At 33.7% G+C, this 21,667-nt stretch overlaps 2 protein-coding genes across 6 annotated transcripts; both read left to right on the plus strand.

The window, feature by feature from the left end:
- Positions 1-33: 33 nt before the first annotated feature.
- LOC124415981 (microtubule-associated protein RP/EB family member 1) lies at positions 34-10,990 on the plus strand. Of its 5 annotated transcripts, XM_046896770.1 has the most exons (8): positions 36-342; positions 921-1,203; positions 2,616-2,847; positions 4,756-4,812; positions 6,204-6,289; positions 6,395-6,550; positions 7,693-7,780; positions 10,462-10,990. In XM_046896770.1, the coding sequence occupies exons 2-7, from the start codon at positions 937-939 to the stop codon at positions 7,729-7,731; spliced, it is 837 nt and encodes a 278-aa protein (XP_046752726.1). In that variant the 5' UTR covers positions 36-342; positions 921-936; the 3' UTR covers positions 7,732-7,780; positions 10,462-10,990. The 5 variants fall into 5 exon arrangements, with proteins under 5 accessions (XP_046752725.1, XP_046752726.1, XP_046752724.1 ...); XM_046896768.1 differs by lacking the exon at positions 7,693-7,780 and having other exon boundaries at positions 37-342; XM_046896769.1 differs by lacking the exons at positions 2,616-2,847; positions 4,756-4,812; positions 7,693-7,780 and adding an exon at positions 1,330-1,597 and having other exon boundaries at positions 34-342.
- Positions 10,991-13,814: 2,824 nt separating this feature from the next.
- On the plus strand, positions 13,815-20,516 carry LOC124412268 (transmembrane protein 214-A). Its single transcript, XM_046892011.1, has 9 exons — positions 13,815-14,057; positions 14,390-14,601; positions 14,713-15,396; positions 15,753-15,963; positions 16,084-16,226; positions 18,269-18,392; positions 18,528-18,793; positions 19,052-19,164; positions 19,433-20,516. Exons 1-9 carry the CDS (start codon positions 13,931-13,933, stop codon positions 19,557-19,559), a joined length of 2,007 nt encoding a protein of 668 aa, XP_046747967.1. The 5' UTR covers positions 13,815-13,930; the 3' UTR covers positions 19,560-20,516.
- The last annotated feature ends 1,151 nt before the right edge of the window (positions 20,517-21,667 follow it).

The following is a 21,667-nucleotide window of genomic DNA, read 5'->3' on the forward strand; positions in this document are numbered from 1 at the left end:
CCTGCAAATGGGCTGCGTTGGCTGATCAACTTTCCGCCATTTGACAGTTGACAAAAAAATTCCGGTATCGCATACCGCGCGCGTTTTCCTAGGTTTTGAGTAAAAATAAACAATATAAAAGAATATCAGCGACTCAGAGGTGAAATTTACGTCTTTTTATATAAATTCAAGAACCCCTAACGTTAGTTTGTTCTCAAAATTAGTGATATACTTGACGATTGCCGCAAAAGAAACCGTTAGAAATTTCCGTTTTATACCCTACGCGTATTTGAACATCCGAGTGCACATTTGTCATCTCCGTGTGAACCACTCCCGTTGCGGGTTTACGAAGAATTTTCTCAGGTACTGTTTGCCCGCCTTTACTCCACTAATTCTATATTATTAATCAGCCATGTGGACAGCCAGTTCTGTTCGTTATATATCTGCCTGCCTGAAAAGATTTCTCCGGAAGATCAGATCAGTCAATAAAATGTCCTGAGCAGGTTCGCCGACAACCGCATGCCGAATGTGGCAATAACTAAAATACAATTCCACGCGTTTCCATGCCCTCAATATACACCCGAGAGTGCCGCTTATATGTCGCTATCAATCAATAAATAAATCCTGATGTTATTAATCGACAAAATTGAATACTTCATAGCGTGTGTCCAACCTTCGACAATTTCGGCTGGAGGTCTTTGACTTTCATCAATAGTGGATACTTTTTGTGTCGCTTATGTTATGGATCAATCTTTCATTTCGTTGTATAACTTGCAAACTGACTGTTGAAAAAATATTATTGCAACAAATAACCGTTTTCACTCGTGTCACAATATCCATCACATTCCTGAATTACTAATTTTACAGAATGGAGTCGCAGTCCCTCCCCAAAACTTTAATAAAATTTCATTAACTTTACGTATCTTTCTGTTTACACGCAGATCAATAGTTGCTAGTATGGCGGTGAACGTTTATGCCACAAACGTTACAAGCGATAACCTCAGTCGTCATGACATGCTGGCGTGGGTTAACGACTGCCTTTCGTCGTCGTTCAGCAAGATAGAAGAATTGTGCACGGGAGCAGCGTACTGCCAATTTATGGACATGTTATTTCCCGGCAGTGTACCCTTGAAACGTGTCAAGTTTAGGACTGTGTTGGAGCATGAATATATACAGAACTTCAAAATACTTCAAGGTGGATTCAAGAAAATGAACGTCGATAAGGTAAGCCGATATTTTCAGTCCTTACTAATTAATGATAGTCTTTTATACAAAAATATTGAGCAGCTTTATCATCGTCGACATTGTCATTTCTACACAATTGTAAAAAGATGGGTAAAAATGGCTCAGGTTATACCCGTGGACAAGCTGATAAAGGGCCGTTTTCAAGACAACTTTGAATTCCTTCAATGGTTCAAGAAATTCTTTGATGCTAACTATGACGGTCGAGAATATGACGGCTACGAAGCTCGTGGGTGTATTCCACTTGGTTCAGGCGTCGATGGTACTCATAATTTGTCCAATCCTCAATTGGTACCACTACCGTCTCATCCAAAACAGCCACAGATGCAACAAAAGCATATTCAACAGCGTAACACTTTTCCAAAACAACAATCGGGTACTGGAATATATTTTTCAAACTATCGCTACGAGTTGTTTGTATACTTGACGTGTTATATGGCATGGATTCATTTTCATTTGCCAAATTTTATTTCACATCTTCATTTATACCATTTTATTGATTGATCCATCACCAGTTCATGTATTATATATAGTATTATTAATGTTGAACAAACGTATTTGCTTTTATTTGTGGCTGGTATCATACTCTAGCTTATCCATTTTTCTTTCTTAGAAATATTATGTACAAGTCGCATGGCATGCAATCAGTAATGTCATGTGATATTTTTTACCATGTATCCACTTCGTGCAACTATAATTTTGCATTTACGTATTTTCTTTGTTACTTATACTTGGATGATGTTATATTTTATTTCAATTACATGGTAACAAAGCTTACCTAGGCCTGTTAGGTATTTTTACCCAACTAAAAATATATCTAAGTAGGGGGTGTGCATAGAAAAACTACAGAAATACCGACAATCATAGTTCAGATACCTTTTACTGTAACAAATATACGGTTTATGATTGAATCGCGCAAACGCTTATTTCAGTCCATATAATTATTAATTAATTTTCAGCCTAGTTTTAATTTTCATTCAAATGCATAATTCGTTTCCAAACAGAATAGACCATCCCCCCCAGCATGAGCATTGATTGGCATATACGTTGGATGAAAACAACCCCTTCTGCCAACAAACTATATTGATTTTCCTTTAATATGACATAACACACTGCTATTATCCATTTATTGATCGAATGTGTTTATTGTTCGGAAATTTATTGATCTGAAAATTCATTTCGATTTTATAATTTATGTTTACTTATCCAAAAATTTTATACTATCCAGCAAATGATTTCCCAAATATGTTGTTTTAAATTATTTACAACAAATCCGTGTTGTAAGCTACTCAAACTCAGCTCACACTATACTCATTCATTCGTGTAACTTCTATTTAGTCACATTTGTTTTTAATTTTATTTCATTTCTCCGGATACTGCATCTGTCGTTACAGATCGTCCCGATTGATAGGCTTGTGAAAGGCAGATTCCAGGACAACTTTGAATTTCTGCAGTGGTTCAAGAAATTCTTTGACGCGAACTACTCGGGCTCTGAACCTTACGATGCCCTAGCTATGAGAGGAAATGAACAAATGGGTGGAGGTGGACATAGTGCACCTCGAGGGTCTGGTTTGTTAAAACGCAATACGCCCCGTGAAGCTCCATCTAAGCCTGTTGGCAGAGCCGGTACTTTTATTTAATTTTAATTTTCATATCAATACGTAACGTTGCAATGAACAATATTTATGATGTCACTCTTAGTTTCACCAAAGGTTTTCTTTTTTTCCTTACAATAACAAATTACTACCACCATCTACTGGAATACTTGGAGTTTTTTCAAAATCTTTATACAATTAATGACGTTTGACTTGTTCGAAACTATCTATAACAAAGTTCACAGGTACCATTATTTTTTATACTGTGTAAAGTCTGTATACGACAACCTTGATGATGGCGAAAGCTATTTTTACCCTGGTCTTTTGATTAGAAAATAATTATATGATATTATAATCCTGACTTATTAATTCAGGGTCTTTGATAAATTCATCGAGTATGGCAATAGTGACAAACAGTACAATATGTTTTGGCTTCACTAGACGATTTGGATCTCAAAAGAATTGAAATGGACAATCCATGAAATATTGGCCAGCTAATCTATAGTTTCAGTATGCTTCAATTCGTAATGTGATATCAAAACATTTCTCATATCTCGATATAAATTAATTTTTCACATTGGCATGTATTTACAATACAATAATTTCAATATTCTTCCTGCCACATTCCAATTATAGTGTTTCATTTAGTTGCTGTGTGTTCGTAATGTTACATTTTGCAATCCTTTGTTGAATGAAATTGGCATTGTTACAGTATATAGATATTGGAATGTGTCAGGAAAAGTAGTGTAGCACATAGACAAAGATTCCTTAACATTGATTATTTTTTAATAGAAATACATGTGAAAAACCATAATTATAGAAGTATTTCTATGGAGAGATGGGAAATTGTTTGATAATGTTAGGTTGCAAACATGTATTTATATACAGGGTGACCAAGAACTATCGTCCTATACCAATACCTATGTGTTTCTCACAAAAATCTGTAACTGTGACGTTGTTTCACTTTCAATACAAAATTTGTCATTTGTGATTTACAACCGTTTAAAACTGACCAATCCGGTAGCCCTGTTCTTTTCTGTGCTGAACCAGCAAATGCTACTGCATAGGCCAATTTCAAAAGGCTACAATTCGCAAACTACAAATTTTGTGTACGAAATAAAAAACATTTCAATAGCAGTCTTTCAAGAGGAACACATTGATACCCCATAGCGAGATAGTCCTGGGTCACCCTGTACATTTCTATGCAAGTTTAAATATGTGGTAAATATATCAGCAAATCAATCATTTGTGAAAAAAATTACGAAGCCATTGCTTTTGCGGTTGAATTTATATCTGTGTAGAAAGTTGTATCAACTACGTGCTATCTGACATTTGAGAGTGTCTGAAACTCTATGACTTCAGCTCGTGTAGAATAAATCTTTTCGTTTTAAGGAGTTTGGATGGTTTGGCCGTTTATAAGACAAAACCTTTAAAAATTTTGAAAAAATTGAAAAAAGGCACATCTGCCTATTGATGTGAATTTCGTTGGATTTTACCATGTTGTTTTCAAGAAATTCATTCGTTAAGTTAAGCTTTAATACATGGGCTATTATAGGAGATCCTGGAAACCCTACGGAAAATCGTTTTCACAACATTAAAATCAATAGTTGATGAGAAAGTTTAATGAAAAACTACCCCATATAGAAAAATACACTAGAGAATCTATCAACAAAATCTGGAATAGTTTGACTACATGCTTCGTGAACATTAAACAAAAGTATCAAAGAAAGTGTTGTTTGTGGGTTCTGCGGGGCCTATTTTGGATTGCGGTGAAAAGTTTAAGAGCTCAATAATTGCTCTCCTCAATCACTTTACCTGGGAAACAGTCCAACCTCCTTAACGAATTAAAGGGAAATAAACTTGCGCTGCTCGTTGACATTCAAGATTATCTTCCATTGTGACCATACATTAAACTAACACAACATGACATTCGTCCTAGGTGAGGGGCCTCCATCTCCCCTTCAAGCGCCTACTTCGAAGCCAGTAGGCAAAGCTAGTAATTATCATTTTCTTATTTATTACCATTTCATTTTTGTTCAAGATATATTTTATAGAAATCATATCACGTCATATAGGTTGCTTATGCTATAAATGGATGTGCAATGTTACAAAAGAAAATTCTTGTCTTGGCATCTCTTTTCATCAAAAAGTAGGAAAATGCTTGCTTAATTTAAATGACGACTGTCATTGTCATTTCATGTCCATCGGTATAGTTATATTATTTTGTGATGTTACACGAAAATTGCTGCATAGTTGCTTGCACGTATTTTGCTTGTTACTAATGTCTTTTCGTTTACCAATTAGAACAGGTTTCAAAGCAATATCCAAAAATTGTGATTGTTATTTATAGCAATTTCAACTAACAGTGAAAACATGCTCATCTCACTGATTGTGAGTGAGATTTACATAGTTTTTTTTATCTTTCGAATGTTTGAAAACTGGGGGATCTACTCAATGCGCATGTTTTTTTTGTAAAGCCTGGTCTGTAATGGATTGTGTGCGTTCATTGGTGCAATCATATGTGTTGTGTCTATATTGTCAATCTGCACACAGACGCACGGCCCATTCTAGACTAGGCCTAACGATAAGTTTCATTTCCCCCACAACTTAGAAATACATGAAGCACTTACTGACTCAAGCGTCCGTAAGAAAACAAGTCTGACTCAAATCAGTATGCATTCTTAGATGTATTTTGCTAGAAAGTTGACAAAAGTACTGCCTTGTTATACTGAATCTTGGCCACTCTGTATAGCACCTGTATTGGAATTTATCTGTAACAATTGTGTAGATGAGTCAGTGTGGCTTTAAATTTCTGAAAACACGTCTCTGTATATGTCCATGCATACGTAGTCAATTTTCAATAACAAGTTCTCATGTAATGAAATCGAATAGAAGATAAATTTCCTAGTTTTTGACAGCAAAAGTAGTGAAATTGGTTGATTTTAACTTCAAGGGATACTTGTCAATTTTTCAGGTCTGAAAGTACAAGGTTGAAAGAATTTAGTTTTTAAGTGCCCAATCAACCTAGTTATTTTATCTCGCTGAAATTAGTTTTCTCATTTTTCTTCTTGTTTCTTTATATTAGCTTTTTTAGATCAAAACATGATCAAGAAACAAATTAACAACTTATGTCTGTACATCCTGGAACTTATTCAAAATATTTTGTCGACCTGTTAATCAAGCTGTATTTTAGATGCCCATTACATTTCCCAAGTCCTGAATTTGTTTACTAATTGGTTTTGAATCTGGTTTACTTGGCCCCTGTGAAATCGTGTACTTGAATTTTCAATTAACTCCCTCTTCCTGTTTATATGTAATTAATATGGTTACCGTTTGATTCCACTTAAGTCCAAATGAATGTAATTTAATTGATTATTCTTGATTCAGTGCCTAAAGTCCAACGTCCAGTAGCAAAACCTGCTGCTGTTGGTAATCGTGGTGATTCTGGAAAGATTGAAGAGCTTAGTGCACAGGTAAATTATGTTCCATCTTTATAGTCTTTACATTCACTTTTATACCCAAAAACCCATTGATATCAATGGAAATTGTTATTGATTATCGATTAATTTAAATTGCAGTTGATGGAGCTGAAACTGACCGTTGATGGTTTAGAGAAGGAAAGGGATTTCTACTTTGGTAAACTTCGAGATATTGAAGTTATGTGTCAAGATTGTGACAATGGTGAACCACCGCAAATCGTTCAGAAGATCTTAGATGTTCTTTATGCAACTGAGGTATGTAATACACATTACCTTATTATTGAAAAGTTGGTTAATGGTTAGTGCAAAGGCAAATTCTATTTTTTACTACGGAGCAGACAAGTGCTTTAAGTTAAAGTAACAAAAAGAGTCATTAATTCTTGAGTTTCTGCGAAGGTAGGAACACAAGTATGAAGATCACATTAGAAATTTTCTCAAATTAATATGGTTTGAGGGGGGAATTTGACACAGTCAATTGCTTACTGTTGCTGTCCAAAGTCCATTTTATGTATCTTTTGTCTAACTATGCTTAAAATTGTTTATTAAAATTTATTCCCAAACAATTGATCAAGAGAAATTATTCCAATGTACTACAGTTATTATAAAAGTGAAAAAAAATGTGACTGTCTTTGCTCTATATGTGCTCTTCGATTTCTAGCAATCGTGCTTACATGATTTCATGATCATATCAATCTATTTCTGGAAATGGCTTTTTTCTACAATCAATGAAAATATTTGATTGTTAAATGGGATTGGTTGAATGTATCATGCAATCCGAATTCCTACAGATACCAGTGCTGAAGATTTCCTTGCAAATTGAAATACCTCAGTAGTCTGTTTGTAATAGAATAATATAGTATAGGACAATGTCTATGATAAATAAACCCCCCCCTCCAAGTAAATGAAAATTCAGTAACTCGATTTGGTTAGACAAAAAATTCAGTCCTTAGACTTCAGATTTTGAAATATCTACAGTAATCTGGAAATCACTTGTGGACTGATTGTCATTCCGCTGTATAGTATATTGAGACTTAATGCCTGTTATTACTCATTCCTATAAGAGTTAATTCATGTTGGAATCCAAATTTTCACTTCTGTTAGGTAGATCGATCCCGCTTTCAGTTTTCTTAAAAAAAATACTAACTCCGGTGTGCCATACTCATTAATCGTTTGAAATTGGTTGCATCACAGTTTTTGTCTACTAGTCAAGCAAGTACTAATTGTTTCTATTCCCGAGATTAAACATTTAGCTGTAGAATGGCGTGTAAGAATTTGAGCCAATGGTCACTTCTTCTAAGTGAGATCAGCGTCAAAACATTCTGAACTTGGACCACACTTACTGAGGCATTCAGCGAGGTAGTCTCAGAGAAGAGACGCTGACACTCTAATGATTTCAGGATAATGGGAATGGCCAGGAGGACGAAGAGACCTATTAGCATCTCTTCTTGGTTATGTTTCATTTCCATAGCAGGTCACTTACTTAAGGTAAAATTTTCTAAGGTAGACGCCCGCTGTCTGTCGGTAGCTCTCCGTTCGTTGGGCGCCTTGGATTAACTAATTTGAGTTGTTGGTCATCTATTCCAGCAAAAGCATGAGCAAGCTAAGATTACATACCACAAACAAACTTTACACGTGATGAACATTGTCCGATAAGTAGCCAAGCAGCCAATGCAACTGATACAGGCACAAAGTTCATCTCATGTTTGAAAGTTCTGTTGCGACGGTATACAGTCTTCGCAAGATTAGCGAGGAGTGTGCTGGATGCTTATTGCTGTATCGGAAGCATAACTGAGTAATTTTCTCGAGCTAGCTTCACACTTATTATGATTCTTTATGTCCAATGAAAATTAATATCAACTTCAATGGCAGTCGTGTATTAGTCGTTTGATATCTGATCGTTCAAAAGACGGCTCATTAGAGATGCTGTGTCATATAGAAAATGTTAGTTGTAATTGACCAAATGTTATGAGCTATAGTAAACTCTTATTTGTCATCAGAGAGAAATTTTTTCAGAATAATCTGAGATTATACCACCACAATGAGAACTTTCAGAAAATGATCCTTTTTCTTTCAACAATATTTCCAAAGTTTTTCGGGAATTTTTTAGATACCATAATAACTATTCTTTTTCAATTTTGAAAAATATTGATAAAAACACTTGTCTTTTTAATTGCATATAATTGTAACTATGAAAAGTTATACTATACATATTGTAAATTTTCAACACTTATGTTTGACAGAGGCAGTAAACAGCTGTTATAATACAAAGAATAATCTGGATTTGAGAGAGCCTACAGCTTCGCTTAAGAATTTTGCTCTATTATATGGTTTCCCAATTTTCACTGCTTTAGCTCTATAACCCTTGAAAATAGTTGAATAATTTTCAGAATATGTTTAATTATTTATAATATCCAGCACTCTCCCGTAAAATATAAGTGCAATGACCTGTTTCAGCTGTAAAAAAAAACAATCAGGTTGTCATTGAAAAAAAATCTTTAATTTTTTCCAAATTTCGCGATAAGCAAGTAGCTGATCCAATAAGGCAAAAGATTTCAGAATATTTTGGCTGGTCAGCATTACAGATGAAACAGAATAGTTGCTTTTTGGTATACAATGTTTTTTATCTTTAGGGGAATTAGAGGTTGAGGCGTATTTGTCACACAAACAATAATACACTGTAACTTGAATTGTTGATTAATTTAGGGGATAGTTGATTAAACTTTCCTGTTAAACTCCTAAGTTTTGACATTGTGAGCTCTTTTCAGCACTTATTTTGATTACAGACATTTGTTCATAGTTTACATCATTTGTTAATCCTTGTTCATTATTAATATACTTCTGTTAAATGGCTCCGGCACCTGTGTGCACCAAAGAAACTTCCTTACATATTTATGTCTGCTTCAACACACGCTGTTTCGTCAGTTTTTATCGTTTTAATTAATTCATCAAAGTTTTAGCTGTATTTTATTTATTTACCTTCCAGATCTTTGTACATTGCTCGTTTGATTCTTTGTATAATTTTTTCATGAACAGGCTGGTAGTTTTTGATGTTACAATTTGCTTTATCAATAGGAAGTAAGGTAGACTCTATCTATGCTTCATATTCTGAATTCTAAGACAATATGTTGAAACCATAAACAATTTCCATTAGTATTATGGAATCATATAATTCAATTTCGAACTCAGTATACAAATAGAGAAAAAAAATAACTACCGGCTTAAGTTCTCCTTCATTTAATTTCCTTTTATTTACTATCCCATTCATGTTAAAAATTCTTTTTTACGTTAATAGTGTAGCACCTTTTTCTTACAAAATAAATTATTTAACTCATTTGTAATTAAATGAAAATTCTATTGAATGTGTATATCGTTTATGTCCCTTGGTATTCATTACTAGAATTTGTATACATTGTCTAATCCCGTCTAAAAATGTTGAACGAATTACAGAACTCGAATCATGTTTTCTGAAACGTGTTCAATGATTTTTCAAAATTGTTCCTATAATTATGTTAATTATATACTTATTTACTATTGATAATATGGTCTAATTATTTTTACTAAATATATGTTTGTATCAACAGCATTTATTAGCATTTCAGCCAATCGTATCAATATCTTTTTCATAATTGACATGTTTGGTCTTGAGTTTCAATTTCGTTAATTGCACATAAATCAATTTAAGGATTATATTCTTGTTGAGTTTCGTTAGGATATCATGTTTCAGTGTTCCCAAAGTGTCACATGTTTATCCAGCATTGAATGTTTGACCATGTCGGGGCTTGAGACTTTGTTTTATTTCACATGCTCAAGTAATTAGAATTAATTGATTGCACTTATGTGATGTTCAAGTCCATAAGTTTAATTTTTCAAATCTGATATTTTACGTTCCTACTTGATGCAACATTATATTCATCTTATGATATTAAAATGACACAACTGAAGAACCTTGCTTTTCAGTGACAAATAGTTAATCTATATTACATTAATGATAAACATCCAACTATAATCATTTATCAGCAAAATGTTTATTCTTCAAGACTGAATTCTAGGAACCCATATTTAAAATGGTGTTATGGTGATATTTTTATTTTACATATTGTATATTTAAAATTTTCTGGAATTAGTCGATACAATCCACAACCCTGAGAGTGTTATTATGATTACAGGATGGTTTTGCCCCGCCTGAAGAACAAGATGGAGATGTACTGGTACCCGGAGATGAGGAGGAATACTAGCCTTGTTTTTAAGAACAGAATATTGTTAAGTGAAATGCGTTTTTGTTTATCTAGTTTACGAGCCAGTACCGCTATCCGTCGCGTCAGTACATCACCCTGTATAGCTGTTTAAGCGCTAAGCTGTGTCGAAATGGCTTGTTATTAAATGTTTGTATGTATACTGAATTTGAATCGACATCGTATGCATTTTCTCATCTAGGTCTTAACGTTTATGTTGATATACTGATGTTCAATACAAATTTCACTTATTCGCCCGAATATTGTTAAAAATAGTTAAAGTAATGTTTCAATTCTAGTTAATTTTTTTTTAACCAGAAATATATGCTAATCACATCGATCATCTTTGCCTTGAGTTATTTCATTATAAATCAGACTGAGAATGATTCAGTTTCGAACAAAAATGGTCACTTTTCTGAGTTCTGTATATAGGTACATGTAATACGCATCTAGGATTATATTTTAGAAATTGTTGATATGCGCAATTCAAAGTAAGCATCGGCTAAATTAGCCTCTGCCTTTCAGAAAAGGTATTTATCTAAATTTTAATCAGCGTCAGTAACGACGTCCAGCAATTCTGTATTAGATGAAAATTTGGACGCTTGAAGAACTAAGTCCAGGAGAACCTTTGGATTTTTGCAAAACAGAAAACTGAGTGCGATTCTTTTCACTAATAAACAAATCAATCGTTCACTTTTTGTGGATATTATGATGAAATAGATCTTTACTCAAACTTTTCATTTTTTTTTCCTCCGACTTTGACGTTAATAAGGAAAAATTTTTTTATCTGCCATGCCCACATGTAAGTAACAAGTCAAATTTACAGTAGTGGTGCATGTAGACATCAAGCTTACTCTTGCTTGATAAAAATTATAGTTTGCAAAGAAGATTAATGTCATTTTTTTATTCACGTCATGGTTCTTTAACTCTATTTCTCTGATTCCTGGAAAAGATGGATCTAAACAGAACCTTACTTACCTAAAAAAATTTAAAAGATTTTCAACCACATTTTCCTTTTCCGTCACCAATTTCAAGCATGCGATTCTTGCATCTGGGATCATGGGACATAATTTATTGCGATAATGTTTGTAATTCTTTTTTTCCTTTTGTGTCACTTATTGTTACTTCGATAGAAATACTCTAGCCGTTAATATGTTGACCACAGAATAACGTCTCCACGTTTTTCTAGGTGCTTTTATTCGAAATACGAAAATAAAGTTTTGTAAAGAGTTATCTGTCCCATTTTCAGTACACAGTGATACGATCAGTGAAACTAAACGTATAGAAAACAATTCAAGTCGGTATTTTTCTTACAAGTGAAATGGCAGTGAGTAATTTGAAGAATTATTTTTACATTGATCACAGTATATCCTAGTATTCGACTGGTTTGCTATTTTTACAAGGGATATTGCATCCCAACATTAACATTTCACAATTTGCTTTATTCAAGATTTGCAAACATGAAAGATATTGTGTACATTTATGTTGAAGCTGAGCAAATTCATGAGACTTGATCTTATGCTGTATGCATGAGGAGGTGAAAAAATTAAAATAATAACTGTGTGTAAAATCAGTCTTTACACCAAGTTCATTGGTTCTTTGATTGTGGGATTTCGAAATAGTTTAATTATATTAATATTGTCTGATTAGGGTTAACTTTCTTTCATACTATGTATTCATAATTAACCTGAACATGGTGAGGAAAACATTCGTTTTTGCTACATTCGTCTTATAAATAATTGCAGATTATCAAATTAAATTCGAAATTACTATTCGAAAGTATTCAATGATGTCATGTTAGGTTGTGAACACTTGTGTCGATTATAATTAAATATCCAGGATAAATGTTCATATTTTTAATACAGTCAAAATAATTACACGTGTGATGTTTCAATATTTTTACCCTTGTGCTAATCTGATAATAAAATTCGTGCTGTGATTTTAAGGGGAAAAAAGATCGAACAAAATTAAGTAGTGTACTTTAGCGAGTTGTAGCTTATTCTCACCGATGGATATCATATTACTAAAAATCAGTGAAACCAGCAGAAATGTTGCTATACAAGTAATTATGAATTTGTTATTACACTTTAATTTTACAGGCACTTGTTCCTTATTAAATAATGTATTACGGTACAAACTTTTGTACGCGTCTATAAATTGACCTTTATTATAATTCGAAATAATGATAGATATATCTTATGGTAAACTTAAGGAGGTGTTTGAAAATTAAAATAATGAAAGTTAATATCGCTAATACATGAATATGAATGCTCTTAAATAAAATATGTTGATGCTAAACCTTCAGGATGTATATTGATATAATAACGTGGAGAACCGTAACACTTTTCGAAATATTTAAATTTGAATGCCAAACAATTGAAATAATGTACTTATTGGCAGACGTTGGTATTATCGGTATTATCAATAATAATCCCAACTTATTATTGACAATTGGAAATTATGCATTTCTTACATAGAGTGAAATCGCATGCCTGTATCTTATATGTACAGTTGTACGATATTAAACAGTCGTATATAAGTTTTTTATTTACATATTCATAGTGAGCAAACTTTTCAAATTTAGTTGTAAAAAATTTATCATTCATGTGCCTACACAGTGTATCATTCTATACCAGCCGTATATTTGGACCTGAAAACTGCAAGTCACATGGTTCGTTTACGTTCAAAAGGACAACGACCATTTACTTCCAGTTCAACCTAATCTATCCTTAAATATGTTACTGTTCATCTGTAATTTCTTCAAACCTAGTGAAGAATTATAAAACGAAAAATTCATTGATGAATAATCTAATAATAGTTTTGCTGGAAAACATAAAATTGCAGAATTTGAGCGAAGCGGTAAAGCGTACCGTAGATTTCATTGTAACAATACGAAAGTGACTCAGGTATTTTGTACTCAATTACTTGATAGAAGTAGAGTAAAATGAGAAATCGTGATTCGTTAGCGGTCCGGTAATAAAGCTAAACAAAAATGAAAAAGTCGGCACCCCTTCACTTTTGCGTGCATCGAGCGCATTCGAACGTACAGATCAAAGAGCATCCTCTCTGGTACAAACCACAGTCTTGCATGCAAACGAGACATTCATGAGAAATGAATTGCAAGATTACAGTATACATGGTTGCAACGATTGAGTACAATCAGTAAAGTCTAGCCGTATTTAAGAAGGTTTGAACTTTGAATGACTGTGGGCTGCGTGGCAAAGTTCTGATGCGCTTGCGCAGGGCGACTCCACGTCGCGTTTGGGCGTCGCGACACCCTCCACCTCGTTCGCGCCTAGCTGCCACGGCGGACGCTATTTGTCCAATTTGTCATTTGACGTGTTTGACGTTAGTGCCTTTGGTTTGTTAGAGTTATTTTTTGGTTATCTTTAACCCGTAAATCATGTCTTACGGCGGTTGGGAAGTTGTTGGCAAAAACAAGAAGGACAAATCTAATGGAAAACCAGCGAAATTGACAAAAGCTGAGAAGAAAAAGTTTATGGAAAACGCGCCGAAACTTGAGGATTTTTGTAAGTTTGTGTCAGGTTTTACCTAACCTACTTTTGTAAACAGATGTTTAATGTTTTGTGTTAAGAAGTATTCGGTAAAAAACTGATCACACATTTCTTAATACTACTCAGAAGTTGAACGGCACATTCTCATCCTAGATATCTCGTTTGTGTAATTTTACGAGAACCCTTGAATCTGCTTGGAATTTCAAAATTTCCCAATCAGTAGTTCTGGACCTAAAGCAGCTTGGATTACCGGAAATAATCTGTATCGAGCTTCTAGCAATGTGCATATAATGTTAGTTTACCTATTTTCTTTTTAACTTTGCCTTTTAAATTTTACTATTTTTCAGTGCCGTTAGATGAAGTAAAGACACTATATAATACCTTGGATAACAACAAGGAGAATAAGAAACCAGTAAAGGAAAAAGAGAGTAAGACTAAAGAAAATGAAGAGAAGAAGAAACAACAAAAGCAAAAACAGCAACAACAACAACAAGCAGAAAAAAAGAAAGCAGAATCAAAGGAAAAACCTCCGAAATCTATTGAAGGAGCCTTAAATGCAGTATGTTAATCTGATTATATTTCAACATTCCACTATATTTTTGCCAACTCAATTTCTTCTACATTTGTTCTTATTTTTTAGAACATTATTAGATTTCGACTTTTATTACAGATCTCAATTGAAGAACTCAAAAGTATTTTGGCGACTAATCAGGTTCGATTTCCTGAAGCACCTCTGGTGTGGCTGAAGGATATTTTGGCATATTTATGTGTGAAAATTCCAATAGACACAAATGACCCAGTATTTGGAAATAAACCAGCCGCCTACCCTCTCAGTGTAGTTCCTAACACAATTCGGTCCATATTGGAGAGTGCCACTAAAGAAGCAGGGAGCAAGGCTGTCCAAATTTTTTATGAAATTACACTCACAGCGATGACGAATAATATGGTTAAAGGAACACCTGTTGTTGGTCATAAAATATTTTTACAATTCTTGGCATATCAACATCCTGAAACTGTGATTTCTAATATCCCAAAATTAGTTATGCTGAAAAACTCTTATCAGAACAGAAAGCCGATTGGTTTGTCTTTACTTTGGGCATTGGCACAAGGGGGACAAAAAAATTTAACAATTGGTCTGAAAATTTGGCATGAAGTAATGGCATCTATGCTGGAAATGAAAAATTATGCTAGCTATGTGGTACAAATTTTGGAGAGATTCATTTCTCTACACAGCACATCAACAAACTTGAGTTCTGATTTATATCTCAATATCATGGATGATGTATACAGTGGCAGATATAATATACCAGCCAGTGTCGAGAAGGAACTTGGTGGCTCTGTGACCAAATTGAGGGTAAGCTGAATACCTAAAAACTGAGAAATGTCAGAAACTTTAGATTGTTGAAAATAGTATAAACATTATCATTTTTTCGTTTGGATGTATCAAAACTTGCTGAAGGCATTGTAAATTGCTATGAAATTTCTGATTTACTGAAGATGAGTAAATTTGAATATTAGTAAACTGTAACCAGGGAAAAAAATTACTTGATTTTGGTAAACTTGAAGAAGTTGTAAGATTTAAAACTTGAATTGATTAAAATTAATCTGACAAAGCCTCTATGTCAGCGCAATTTAAATTACAAAACTTTTGGAACGACTTTCAATTTAAATTATTATGAATAAATGAATTTGTAAATTTCAATTTTACAGACGATGATATTTAAAAATAAAGACACAAGGCACCAACCGTTGTTTCAAGCTTTGATGAAGAGATTAACATATGCTGCACCAGAAAATTACAAAGCTGAAATTATAAATGCACTTGTGGCGAGCTTAAGCACTGATATACAGTGTTACAGTGCGTGGAGATCGAACTACACAAAGTACTTGTATCAATCAAGTCTGCTGCTCAAGCATCTTAGTAAGTCTTAGTTATTTTTGCTATATTTTGCTACATCCTAAAAAGTTAGAATTAGGCAATTATGAACAATATAATTCGATTGCACATCATGCTTCACATGGTTTCTCTTAAACATTCTAGATGACAACTGGACACATATACAACCATCTCTAAGAGTAAATCTTCTTCGTGAAACAGTTTTGACCTTTATTGCAACAAACGAAGAGTTAGGAAAGGCTAAGAAGAAAGAGGAACATCTTAATGCATGTGTAAAGGAATGCAAGGTGAGTTGTAAAATTGCAAGATCTAATGTTATTATGTCTTTTCCATGCAAAATTATGCATTACCTACAAAATTCAACACAAATTTCTAAACTGCGTCGAGTCTGGTGAACGCTGAGATATCCGTATTTCATATCAACCCATTTTACTGTATTGCAAGAAAAAAATAGTAGTATTGTATTTGAATTGCTATTTATAGAGCTTTCCTCTCGATCCGCAAATTTGAAATATGAATTTCAAACGCTGTACCTAATTTATACGAGTGGCATTGATAAGTGATGAGTATGCAGCTGGTATTGGACTATACCCAATAACGGTGCGCCTATTTTCCCGCTTGAAACGCTTCTGATTGGAATCACAATAAAGATTATCGGAGATGCAGTTATTGCTGTCGAATATTGATTTGTCGAGATTAGAGATGAAAGCCTTTGATAAACCATACACAACCTCTGTGCACGAGATGATATTCATAGTTCGATTGCTATCGATTTTTCTCTTCGCGAGGATACACATATGCCTATATAGGTGATTGCAGATGAATACGTATGTAACGCGCGCATTGTCACGATCTAAGAAGATGAAGTGTGTTCCGTCCGCAGACGCATTTTCGTCCCGTTTTGCGCTATCCATATGGAAGCCATCTTCCACATTTTGAAATGTGCGCTACATGATCTCGAATGCGATTGGTTAGAAATACAAGATGGCCTTCATATGGTCGGGGCATGCGATTGTTTGCTTGGCGATCGCTGTGCAGGAACCATTGGCAGGAACAACAATAACACCCTACTACATGCGCGTATCTACGTCCTGCTTCCGAAGAAGTATTGATCGTGCGCTAACTCTGTGCGCAGTATCCCTACGATTCGTTCCCCACCTAACAACGCGAGTTTTTGGGTCGTATATTTTATCGGTAAAACTAGCACGCCGAAAGTTTAGCTGCTATATATTCGGTATCGAAAGGTGGATGATCGATCAACCATCTCCACCGTTTTTCATGTACACATAACCGTGACAAATAAGTCCGAATTACATTTTGTGAAATAAACCTACGTATATCGTTAGCGGGTTGAGCCGGAAATTTGACAGTTACACCAGTCGTAAACACGCAGCTTATATCGTGTTGTGTCAACGACGCTATAGAACAGCTCTTTCGAGTACTTATTTCGAACCAATTTGAATCAGTGAAAATATTTTTATCGACAAATTTCTTGAAGGTGAGTGTTGATTCGTCTTCCCTCGAACCGTTAGCATGAAGCATGGTCAAGGCAACGTTAGAAAACGTCTGATGATATGAAAGTTCATAGAAATCGATTGAATTATTATTTTATTTGCTTATCACATACAAGGCATTCTGGTGATCGCAGTCGAATATTTGGTAATGACATTAATGAAACAAAAAATTCATTTCATTTTGTATCTACAATACCATCATTTCATGCTTGAATAATTGAATATTCACAAGGTTGAAAGGGTGACTGAATGTGAGACACTTACGCACCACTTAAATTGATTGATTATTCAATTAGAGTGTGTTTTGAAATGCATTACTTGGACAAAACATGAACACTGTTTCTTCCATCCCAGGCTTTCGCCAAATTCCGTTCAACTAGGCCATAACATTATTTTTATTAATGACCTGGACACTGTAAAAGTTAGCTCTAAAAAACTAAACCTGTTTTGGTCTAGAGTTTAATACCAAATAGTGAATGGTTCCATGGTCAATAGCTGTTCGGATCCCAGCTCATTCAGATCTCAGAAACGTTTAATTTTTTTAATCCTAGATTATTTCATTGTATGCGTTAAAAGGTAATGTGAATCATACAGCACACGGCATCATTTTTCAGTTGTTCATGAAATTTTTGTCATTTTATTTATCGTGTTATAAATTTGTTTTTTTTTTTTTCAATTCAGTTGTGTTTAACTAAATCAACTTTTTACATGCATTTAAAAATGGATTAATTAAGTACTATCTCCGAGTATAAATGAAACCCAAAAGCCAACTGTACGCTATTCTTTTCATTAATGCTTGCATAACTTATCAACAGATTTTGCTGGAGAAGATGACCGTTTCAAAGAGCTGGTTTCCATGGAAAAAGGGAAGCGTACTACTGCTGGTCGTAATTGGTGCCATCCTGGCGTATGATACTCAGAAGCATGGCTCATTCAAAGGTATTCTTGTAATATAAAGTAGCAAATTCTTGTTCTTTTTTATTTGGAGTGTCGATAATTGGGCGTGTTAATTCAACTTTTCGCGCATTAAAGTATAAATATCGACTCATGATTCATAATTGAACAATTTTTCAGCTTCAAATACGAACAGGTTTTTGACAGAGAGTGGTGTCTCAGCTTATGGAGAACATGCATGGAGCAGAGTCAGACTTTATTCTTCTAAAAGTCTTGAATTTGTCGAAGCCAGTGCTCCAGAGTATTACAAAGCTATTACCGAATTTTCAACGCCTTATGTTAAATTAGCTGGAGATTTGTGCCTTATAACAAAGAATGCTTCTCTCAAAGTATATAATAATATTGTATTATATGCGCATCAGAAAGGACCTCTCATTGCAGCAAGCGTAAGTATAATGGAACCGATTTATCACTCAATATTCTTGACTGATCAAAAATTAAATAATACTTATAACTAAAGTCATTCATTTTATGAGAAAATGTTGATGCTAACACTAGTTTTTAAAGTTGAACGAAAAATTTAATAAATTATTGCATTAGATTTCAATGTATATATTTAACCTGTCAGATAAGATTTTTTATTACATCGCATTTGACTTTTAGTTTTTCAATGTATTACTCTCAGTTTTTTTCTTTTTAAACAGATCAACCATTACGCACCAGGGCTTTTGGAGAGTATGCAGAAACAAAGTATTCAAGCCATAGAAGTCATCAAAACTTATTCTGCGCTAGCCAGTGATCAAGCTAATATCCTTGTGTAAGTATTGTGAATATGATTTTGTTTCATTCTACAAATTAATGCTGAAATGACATTTCTTTTAAAGTTCTTTTGTTACCTCTATACGAATCGTTTTCGTGTCTTATAATTATATGCAGAAAATAAATTTAGTACTTATAAAGAAGTTGATGATTGGAATCATTGTATTATTGGTTCCATATCAATTAAGACTATTGAATTGCGAATGCGACCATTTTGTACATTGAATCATAGCTTTTGCTAATTTCGATTCTTGCTTAAATTCCAGCGGCCACCTGAACTCTGAAAACTTGCGAAAATACACATCACAGGCAATCAACACAACCCAAACGTTTGCCAGTCAAACTTACAACTGGGTGTATGAAAAGGTCCAAACATTGTCCAAGGTTCATTGAATTTTGAACCTAGAATATATTGCCTGTTAAAAATTCCATTTGTAATACCATTTCGCGAGTCGAAATGTGGTATTCCGCAGCATTTATGTTTGGATGGGCAACACAAAAATACACATGATTTAAAAAGCTGACGGCATAAGCAATTTTAATCTAAGATCTCTGTAATCTAAGAGAAGTTTTGTGTTACCTTTTCATGGTTGTAATTGAACTAATATAAGGTGTGCCAAAAGAATTTGCTATTGGGAGTATTCAATAATTCCAACTGGCATGTGAATTCAAGTAGAATCGAAGAAAATGTGCTGAATAATGGATAGTCGTGGTACACCTTATTCATGGTGTTTGAAGATCAGCTTGAAGATATGTAACCCAAGTGATTTTATAATTGTAAAACACCTGATGAATCTACACGCTATGGTTCGAATAAAGATGAAAAGATGCTGCATGAGAAGGCAAGAAATAGACAAGTACATGGTTATAGTTGAAACGGAATTTAAAGAAACACTCGTATCCGTTTTGAATTGGTACATTTTGTTCCGTTTTCCAATCTCAGTCTTGGTAGAAACATAACTGGGATTATTTTTTTTACCATCGTGTTACAACTTTAATGATGCATAAAATTCGTCTATAGGTAGATAATCCTTGTCGAAGAAATGAAAAGGAATCAATTATCATCAATGAAAAAGCGCATTTAATAGACTTACAAGTATTTTTGATTGTATGGATTAATTTTTCTACCCGTTTCAGGTTATTCTAAATATTATGATGTATTTCCTTTTTTAAATTAATTTGTCTCGTTTTTCCTATTTTACAATTTTTTTTACGAACTAAGCTGTACGAGTTGATTGATGTTTATATAATTGCATATTATTGTAGAATGGTGTAAAAAGTTGTACAATAATGAATAAGTAACATCGTACGAGAGTGGTGCGTAAAAAATATAATTATTTAAATTAATAATACGATTGATTATCTCGACATTTAGAACCTTGACCTTGATACAGTTTACAAAAGTCACGGCATGAATAGCTAATTATAATTTAGTTCTTCACATAAAAAATATGCGTGTAAATTTGTTAAGCAAATAATAATCGTCTAGTAATTTATTTTATGCAGAATTCGTTTTATCCAAAATTGAAATTGTTTCACCCACTAAATCTATCGCAGATAAAATTCCAGTCAATGCTGATTCGTCCTTTGTCATAACAGTTAGTTTCATAAATGCATTTTAGAATGCAAAGCCATAGTCGAACTAGGAAACAGCATGGAGAACAATGGGTAAAATTACACAACAGATTTACAGAATGGTCATGTACTAACTTTAGACGTAAATAAAATATGTTGTGTTTATTATTATATAAATGGTTCTTTTGTATCTGTTATTTTTCGTCTCTAAAAAGCAGTCTCTTTTCAATCATACATTCCTGATGCAACTAATATTATTGATTGATACAAAACACATTCACATGTAGCCTTTACAGTGATGTATTATTCAATAATGTGTGAGGTCTAACTTTACTGCATCTTATCTCATCAAACTGAGTTTTGGACATTACTAATTGTTGATTTCAATTCACCTGCAGGTCTATGATTAAAGATTCGTGATATCCATGTTAGTTGAATTTATATCTTAAATGAGTAGTTAATGGAACTTGTCATCAGCCACTTGGTTGTATTGAAGAGAAATGGTGTGATGAATTTTTCTCAAATAATGAGTACCTTACCAGTGAGATCTAAACAGTGGTCGTCAGTGTCTTATGGTTATGTCAAAGAAATTAATACTCACCTACAGTAAGTGACCCATCAATGAAGATTATGGAAAAATAAAAATTTGATGAGGTCCCAACAAGTGCATCACAGAGCATGTGGTATCAGTCAAGAAGTTTCATCAATCATACATCGACTGTTTCTAGTAAGTATATGTAACTTCCGTAAAAACGAAAATTTTCACTACAATATGGAACATTTTTCATCTATCTGTGCAAGGAGGCTCTTTCAAACATTAAGCATATTAATTTAGTTTTTGATACTATCAACTTGATTTCTAGATTAGACAAGTTATAAAACTTTTCAATTTTGGTAGAATACTCTGCAAGTTTTCATCGTTCTCA

Source organism: Diprion similis, chromosome 2, assembly GCF_021155765.1.
Source record: "Diprion similis isolate iyDipSimi1 chromosome 2, iyDipSimi1.1, whole genome shotgun sequence".
NCBI classification, from domain to species: Eukaryota; Metazoa; Arthropoda; class Insecta; order Hymenoptera; family Diprionidae; genus Diprion; species Diprion similis.